Below are 9325 nucleotides of genomic sequence, written 5' to 3'. Positions count from 1 at the left end.
ATTTTTGGCTCTTTATTTTGATGAAAGCAAAATATATTTGCTTTCATCAAAATAAAATAAGCTGTGGTTAGAATGCAGTATTGCAGGCTAATTCTGCCCACAGCCTGGAGTTCCATCTTGATCTAGGTTGATTCAGCCTTCCATCCTTCCGAGGTCAGTAAAATGAGGGCCCAGATTGTTGGGGGGCAATACGCTGATTCTGTAAAACACTTATGGAGGGATGTAAAGCACTGTGAAGCAATATGTAAGTCTAAGTGCTATTGTTATATTACACATGGCCGGTGTAACCTCCATTAAAAGGACAAAGCCAGTGACAAGACATTTCTTTACTATTAAGAAGAAAATTATATAAAAGTTCCCAAGTCATCAGAAGTCAGCCTTAATGTCAGTGAGTCAGTAGGTGCTACCTCCATAATTATTTCTTGCCAGGATTTCATTGCAGTTGCAGAGGGCAGCCATGCAATCCCAGGAAAGGTACAGATCATTTTAGGGATGTCCCCCACCCATCCTCCAAGGTTTTCTGAAGTGCCATTCTACCCCAGTCTTTACATTTTATTGGCACTCCTTCCCATCACATTAGAAGTTTCAAATACAGTAAAAAAAAATTAAAGGGAACATAAGAAAAAAGAGAGGGAGGGAGGGAGGGAGGGAGGGAGGGAGGGAGGGAGGGAGGGAGGAAGGAAGGAAGGAAGGAAGGAAGGAAGGAAGGAAGGAAGGAAGGAAGGAAGGAAGGAAGGAAGGAAGGAAGGAAGGGACTTCTGCCCTTCTATGGAGTAGTTGCCATCTTACAAGTTTCCTTCCTTTTTCTTCCCTCTCTTACTTCCCCTTCCTTTTTAACCCTTTATAAACCCCCAAACCCAATTCAGTCTTTTCTTCTTTGAAGAAAAGGCCCATATAAGGCTTCCAGTCTTTCAAATATCTTTATTGCTTGAAAGGTCAGCTTTGGCATTTCTGCAAGCTCCATTAATTTTATAATCCAAACTTCTCAGTGGATATTTCATTATTCTTCCACAGTTGTGCATCCAACAATCTTGCTGCAATTATCATATATTGTATTAATTTCCTGTATTTTTTTCTAGCTCAATGTTCATAAACCCCAATAAAAACAATTCTGCTTTCATCCTAATGTTGACAAGGATAACCTTTGCATCATTGTATGGGTTTGCACCAAAATTTTATTTGCTTTTTCACATTTTAAAGGACAAAAGAAGAATGCTGAACTGAAATATTTGGGGAAATGTAGTTCTCTACTAACTCTTATACAGCAAATTTGCAAGTAGATGGCATATCCTCAATGGGTCTCACAGTGTAAATTAAACTTTGGTATTAGACAATCTTACATTAACTCCAGAACTGTATTTATAATATTTGGAGAGAAAAAAAAGTTGTGTTGCCTTCAATCAGGTACAATTTGGCTTAAAATGTTGTAACTTTTGGCATGAAGTAAATTGAATGTTTTGTAGTACATTGATAAACTAATCACTAGGCCTTTTGGGAGAAAAAATTCAGAAGCACTTTCAGCCTCTCCAGTATCTAGTGTAAAAGTGTTGAATTGTTGTTTTCCTGAATTGGAAGTTCCTGGAATTATTTTCAGTAAAAAATGGGGCTATATTTGCTGCCTAAAGCAAATAACTGCAAAAGAAGCTTCATTCTGTCTGAACGCTCTTGTCGCATAGACACTTCATCAGAAATGCTATGTGATTGTGTGTATGTGTGCATTAGTGCATCTAGAGCATTTTAGATCTTTACTAGTCTCTTGTACTATAGATAATGTAGTATAGCATGGAAAATTTATCATTTATTTATTATTTACTTTGACTACATTGTTTGCAGTCTTTCCTCTTTATACCCATTATACATTTTCACCGTTTGTGTAGCAATTAATTCTATATTTTTATTTAGTTTTGTTCATTTTGTTATTTCGTTAAACATTTTTTCATATTTACTACTATTGCTCCATACAATTCTGTGGCCCTCTGAAACATTTTTATCTTTGTTCTAATCAACTTCTCCCTGATTGATCTTCTGCCCAGTCATTTTGTTGGAAAATAAATCTGTCTTCTACTATTTTCTACGAAGTAAATATGAAATTTACTTTCTTTTGCTATTCTACTTCCACTAGTGTTCATTTCAGGGTTTTTTTTATTCTTTTCCACATATCATTTTTCCAATGATCACTGCTGGCATAAAAAATACGATGTTGTACATTCAGAACTTCTCAACATCTTCTTTTCTTCAAATAATGCCATCACAGTAAGCAAACTGAAGGAATGAATTCAAGTATAAACTTTATTTGTGTTAAACAGATTTGATTCTGTGGAGTGTTCAGAGTTAAAAGTTATTTGTACATAGTATTTCTTGGGGTAAAACAAAATCAAAGATTCGCTACTATCTCATCTTTCATTCTGACTGAAGTGGCTAGCGGAGTACATCTTGTGGTTTGTTAATTGTCAGTCAAAGCTGTCACTTTAGCAGAATCTGAGACAACTAAATATATATATAGGTAAATGCAGGAGGGTCATGGTAACAGGAGTTAGACAGATGCCTCAATTGTGGTGTACACAGGTTGAAAGCTTGCCTAGGCCTGAGAATTCTTCACCAGCTTCAACACAACTTAGTATGTTTTAAAATTTGATCAACAAATAAAAGAAAATAAATGGTCAACTTTGTTTCTAGTGTAAGAAATGTTAAATCTTTCTGCTTCCTATTTTGGGTAAAGGGATGGGATGTTGATTGCCAATTTGGCTCCAAAGTAACAGCAGCAACTATTGCAGATATGCAAGTAAGAGGGAGAACAAGTACAACAACTTCACAACACAATGGAATATATGTGAGTGAGGTCAGAAAGGGCTTTGGATGGGAAAATGTTCAATCCGTTTTGGTAGGAGAAAAATCTTGGCATGTTTCCCAGGCCTTTGGTGCAAATTGACTATGTAGGTACCAATCATGTAATAACAGTGTTTACACAGGATGGTCAATGGCTAGACCACTATATAAGTCTAGTAAAATAATAAATCTGAACCTTTGGCAAGCCAGTTGCCAGACAACATTGGTAATACTGAGCCACACGGGCCAATGGTTTAACTACTCCAGTGTCAAACTCAATTTCACTGAGGTCCGCATCAGCATTGCGGTTGCACTTGGGGGTGGTGGCCAGAGTGGGTGTGGCCTACTGGGTGGGCATGGCTGGAATGGGTGTGGCCTACTGGGTGGGTGTGGCCAATTCTACATCATTCGCGTCAAGGGTGCCTGTGGGGGCCTGGGCAGGAGTGGGACAGGTCTGAGGGCCTCTGGCAGAAGGGGGTGGGATCGGGGCAAGTGCCAAGGCATGGTCCACCAGGGCAAGTGCCAAGATGGCCACCACAAAATTATACATTGGCTCCCGGCTGGCCTGGGCCAGGGCCAAGGCAGTGACGGCCGTTCCCTCACTGTTTCCAGGATGGCTTCGCAGGCCACATCCGGCCCCCAGGCCTTGTGTTTGACATGTCTGAACTACTCAATAAAAGACAGCACACGGTCTAGACCAGGGGTAGGCAACCTTGGCTCTTTTATGACTCATGGACTTCAACTCCCAGAATTCCTGAGCCAGCTTGGGAATTGAAGTCCACAAGAAATAAAAGAGCCAAGGTTGCCTACCCCTGATCCAGAGAAAAAAACTTAAATCTTTAAAGGTGAAGGTTCGTTCTCCGAGCTTGCGGGTTGGTTTCCAAACATTTTGTTACCAGGCTAACATCTTCAACGGCGTTTTAAGCATCCCCTAAACACCACTGAAGTTGTTACCTAACCTGGTAACGAAACATCCAGAAACCAACCCACAAACTTCGAGAACGAACCTTCACTCTCATCTTATACCCGAGCTACAGATATTCACCACTATTGCAAACTTAAATCTTTCTATCTCTGAGCCGCTTTTATACTGTATTTCCACTTTTATTGCTAGTTTCCTCTCCTCCTCCCTTTTTTTTTAAAGGGCACAGTTTGAAAAAAACCTGGCAACTCTACCAGATATTGAGCCGCTGAAATTACAGATCATTTCCAAAATGTACATGGAGTTCTAAGTTTGGGAATTGCTGTTCATTTTGCTATGGAGGCTTCTATACAACCAGGTCATAAGCTATACCTTCAGAGCAGAGAAAATGTTGCTGAAAATAAAGTGCTCCTCACTGAGCATTTTAAACTACAATATGCTATGTGTGTGTGTGTGTAGATGTGTAAACTCACACATGCAGACAGATATAGAGTTCAATGTTTCAGGTGATTAATTTTCCATGGCAATAAAGCCTCTGAAATCTGGAAGTTTTCCAGCAATAATACTCAGACACTATATAGATTTTCAGTAGTTTTATTGAAAAATGCCTCTTTTGTTTCAGAAATAAATAATATAAGGCAGTGAAATTCACAATTTGCAGTTAAAATATAAAAGCAGCAATTCTATATCCATAGTCTTGCAAACAATTTCCAACTGCTTTTTTTTCTGATAACTATGAAACATTATATTCTGGAGAGAAGGGGAATCATAACTAAATATACAACACAAACATGCAATTCCATCTCTGCAGGATTGACTGCAATTTGGCATAAATGTTAAAGTCTCTAAAACAAGGAAAATTAAGCCGTTACTTCTTTTAAAATTGTATCCAGTTGATACAAGGATGCCAGGTATATTATTTAAAGGTTTGTGGTTGTTAAAAGGGATGCATAAAAGCAGCATGTGCCCTGAAAGATATATGCAAAAAGTAGAAGAAACTGCTTATGTGGAAAGGGAAATTTCTTCTTTTATTAGATGTTGCAGATTGGTAACAGTGACTAAATTACTGAGCAAACAATTTGATGAGGAAGAAAATGATAAGGCAAGCTCTTCCATTGCTGAGACATCCACATTACTTGTAGTAGCTGTGAAGAAGTTGGGATTTCTGTGGTTGTTATATTTTTATATATATTAAAAGAACTTAGCCTTGCGGTCACTTTGATGCACTTGTTAAGGTTTAACGCAGCCACCTGAAGCACAGGTATATTACAGGCATTCCAAGAGAGAGAGAGAGAGAGAATGAAACGTGTAGCAACATCTATTGCTATTCCCACATACGCCAGATATTTCTCAGAAGATTTAAGTTGTACTTCTGCTTGGAAACACGGTAGGAGGAATAGCATATCTACATATGAGAGAATGGCAACAACAAAAACAAATACCCAAAGGGAAAGGGGGTGGGGAGAGAGGAGTGAGAAAATAAGACATTTATGGTTTTGTTTTTGCTTTTCTTGATAAGGAACGTTTCCAGCGCATATGTTCAGGGAACCCAGGTGAGTGCATATCAGATCCATAGTCCTCATAGTGCTCATCTCTTCTTTCAGGTTCCACTGGTGCTATGTAGGCCTCACTGTCAGGCTGATATGGTCCACTGTCAGGTACATAGGACTCTGGTTGAAAATAGTTGTCCAATGGAACATTAAAGTTATTATCATATGTCTTTGAATCAAGAGGGGATTTCTTTTTCTTAAGTTTAAAAGCAGGCTATTAGGTTGTTGATGTTTTGTTTTAGTAAATCTGGGATGGTTTGTCTTTTTTCTTTTAGTCAATCCTTAGGGCTTTTATTCAGAAGCGATTTCATTTAAAAAAAAAAATCACCCTAACCAATGATCCTAAAATCAATAATTTATGTAGAAATTCTGCTACGCATATGGATCTCAACAAGGGGAGTTGTGACTGAGGCATTGATTGCCCTTGCCTTTGACATGAAGGCTGGAGCTTTACATGTGTGTCCAACAAAAACAGATGGTGTGTGGGGGGGGAAAGCACCATGTTTTATCTGTTGAAGAATTTTTTTCTGCTCCCTTTCAAAACTTTTTTTTAATGGCAAATTAACATAAACAAAATTTAAACAAAAATAATAACGTCCACATCTAAAATATTGGAAACAGAAGTTCTGTGCAAAAATTAAGTCTCTTAGGGAGCAAAGAGACTTAATGGCAAGCAAATTAGCAAGTCCTACTTGCAGTTTAGTCTCTAACATTGATTTTGTGCAATGTAGACATAATAATCTTTCAAAAATAATTTCAATTTGGGAGAAGAAAAAATTCTGAAACAGAAAGAATACTGGCACAATTTAAGGACTGCAATGCTCAAAATAATTTTGAGGTTAGGTTTTTTTTTAAGGTATTAAAATTACAAACTCTAAAGTCAAGCCTTGAGTAATTTCCAGTGAAAACAGTTGAGATTTATTAATCTCAATTAGTCACAATTAGTTGTAATTTACTCCATTTATTTCACTGGGACACAATTAATTTTAGTAGGCTTAATGTATACTTAAGTAATCTTTAAGAGTTCCACTTAAGTGAAAGCCAATTATTAAAACAAATGCTTTGTTCAAATGGGAAACCTTCATGTATGCAACATTGTTTTATTCAAAACAGTTCCCTAGGGTGTGGCAGAAATTTACACCAAGTTGTCGCCAACAGTAACTACTATTTTCTGACAAATGTGCCTCATATCCAATTGAACCAGAGCTAGTGCTAGAGGAACACCAAAGATTTCAGGAAAATCGGAATTAAAATTAATTGTATTTTCAGCACTTGTAAGAAGATTACATATACAAAAAAGCCTCAAGTCCTGAATAAGGTAAGATGGAGATAAGAATAACAAAGAAAAGAGAGAAAGACTTCTAGAGTTTCGAAGAAATTATGCTGGCACAAATTAAAAAGCAGCAGGAGGTTTGAATGCAAAAGCATGATGTAATGTTAACTAGGTTTAGTGGACATGATTCCATACAGATCATTTACAAGCCAGAATTAGTTCATTATTTACAGTCATTTTCTGTTTCGCCAAGGTAAATATATTATGGTGTTATGTTCATTAATATGTTTATAAGCCTCCGTTGCCATTCTAGTAACTTGGTTTTGATATAATTGGACAGTAAGTAGAGGGAGATTGAGTTTACATCCCTTGCTTTATCAAATGCCATTGCCCTTTACTGCAATCACAAATGCTTGTTAGTAAGTACATTCTTTTAAAAAGAGCATCTCCCCTCTTATGAGGCCAACACTATTTATGTAACCATTATCTATAACGAAATAACCATACAGATTCACGTCCAAGTAAGCACGTGCACAAACATCTCAGAAACAGGATTTTCATGAAAATTCAAACTCTAAGCAGCACTGACGGCATAGAAAATTTGTTAGCCGGATCCTGAAATAGGTCAAAGATTTAGTTTTCAGGGTTGAACAGCTGTGCAAAACTGTTTTTCATTCATTACATCCATGAGAGTTAAATTGTATGTATATCTATATCTATATATATATGCCAGATTATTTTCTGAAAGGGTAGCACTTCAGTATTACTTTCCATTTATTTCTCATTCAATTGTTGATATTGTGCAAATTTTGCATTATGGCTTATTCTATTGAATTTGATCTACCCATCAATACTATGAATGTGTGTGTACATATATATATATATATATCTATATATATTCACGTATACATGCAAACAACATAACAAACAGCAATATCATGTATAAGGTGCTACAGTGCACACAACAAATTAGTGATCAATATTAAGGGCCTGGAATCTTTTCTTGAAGAGGCCTTAAATATATGGCATGGTCACTGGTTATGATCCCAGTTTAGTGATTTGGTATCCTGTGGTCACAAATATCCAGCATTTAAGTTCCTTTGACCATTCAGTGCTTCAAATTGACTCTTCTCAGAAGAAATTTGCATAACAGACCAATATAGTAGATTCCATTGAATTTGATACAGTGCAAATAATGACTTCCCATGCCCTAACCCTTGCCTAGTTGTCTGCACTGTATCACAAAATGACATTTGAGATGGAAAATTAGATTTCAGGTACTAATTTTGTATAGATAATCCCATCACGAATCAGAAAGATGAACGTGGAAATGGCAAACTCTGTCCTTTATACTTTAGACGAATGGTCAACCTTGTTCAGAAGTACAGGAGTAGTTTGATGGAGAAGGAAAACAGGAAGAAGAAGGAAAAATGGTCAATTATGTCCTAAGAACAATGTGCCTTATCCTTTCACTTTAAATATAAGAAATAAATTAGATTGAAATATATAAACTACTTTTTTTCCTTAAAGTAAAATTGGCACTTCAAACTGGGACAAAGCTACTTCAAAAACTGGAGAAATTTTATAAACATGAAAGAAACCAGTGATGAGAATCACAACAAATATGTTTAAATCTGATGGAGTTGGAAAGCTTACACTGTTCAGCAGTTGAGTTATAGTTCAGTTTTAATGTCTAATTAATTCTACTTTTATTGCAACTTTTCACAGCATAAAATTATTCAGGCTGAACAAGCTTTTATTAAAGTATTCAATGACATTTAAGTTCTCAATAACCTACCTGGGTATCCTTGACCATTGTAAGCAATGCTAGCACACAGGGATGAATCACAGTATCCTGGAGGCCCAGGAGGGCCTCTGATACCACCATTACCAGGTCGGCCAGGTGGCCCAGGTGGACCTCGGGAACCTGTAGAACCTGGTGAGCCAGTTCTGGATTCTCCTTGTGGACCTAATTGTAGAATGAAAAGGAAGGTATTGTATCAATAAATTCAATACGAGGCAGTTTAGTAAAATGGCTGGCAAAATTAAGAACTAGATTACACTCAAGCATATAGTTAAGGAATGTTTCTGTTCAGTTTCAACATATGGTGTTAATGAAACAACCACGGGAAACCAAAACGTAACTCATCATTAGTTGTTTCCCTGATTTTAAGATCTTTAGACATAGAAAATTGTTTTGGCCTGACTGAGTCTGGTGGATTACACAGGGAAGCAACTTCTATGTTACGTTTCAAATAAAGCATAAGATTACTTTAATTTTGCTACTCCATAGCTTTAGAATAGATGAGATAATGTTTTCCTTGGAACCATTTATGTTCATGGTTAAAAGAAATGGAAGTTTTCATAAAATGAAGGTAGAAATTGTTATGAGCTTATTATGGAGTTTGTCATGAACATTCAATAGTAAACTGAAGACAGAAGCAATGAGACAGAATCCGACTAACCCTGCCAAGATCTAAATAAGTTACCAAACTATAATGATAGCAAAACTAGCCACCATGACAACATCAGGATCTATGAGAGAGCCCTGTAACTTTGTATATGGAGAGAGAAAAGAAAAAGAGAGGGAGGGAGGGAGGGAGGGAGAGGGAGGGAGAGGGGGACAGGAAGAGGGAGAGAGAAGTATCACAAACAAAAGCCAATTGCTACTATGGAATTTCTCAATATTTTCAACTGATATGTGGCTTTACGAGGATGAGCAACATGATGAATGAATAAAAGTTTCAAAAATTT

The 9325-nt window shown here is 36.9% G+C and overlaps 1 protein-coding gene across 8 annotated transcripts in view; it reads right to left on the bottom strand.

Annotated features, from left to right (window-relative positions):
• Positions 1-4326: 4326 nt before the first annotated feature.
• The window catches only part of COL12A1 (collagen type XII alpha 1 chain), a 135524-nt gene continuing 130525 nt past the window's right edge, over positions 4327-9325 (bottom strand). For 7 of the 8 annotated variants that reach the window (XM_039346632.1, XM_039346637.1, XM_039346630.1 and 4 more), the window contains 2 exons: positions 8370-8540; positions 4327-5418 (listed from right to left, as the gene is read on the bottom strand). In XM_039346632.1, the coding sequence (XP_039202566.1) occupies positions 5237-5418; positions 8370-8540 (353 nt within the window). In that variant the 3' untranslated portion in view covers positions 4327-5236. Of the gene's footprint in view, positions 5419-6142; positions 7943-8369; positions 8541-9325 lie in introns of those variants that run through there. The other variant, XM_039346633.1, reaches the window with a different exon arrangement.

The sequence above is a fragment of the Crotalus tigris genome, unplaced genomic scaffold (genome assembly GCF_016545835.1).
Source record: "Crotalus tigris isolate CLP2741 ecotype Arizona unplaced genomic scaffold, ASM1654583v1 scf7180000018016.4438896, whole genome shotgun sequence".
Taxonomy (NCBI): Eukaryota; Metazoa; Chordata; class Lepidosauria; order Squamata; family Viperidae; genus Crotalus; species Crotalus tigris.
This window is presented reverse-complemented; position numbering and strand designations above follow the sequence as displayed.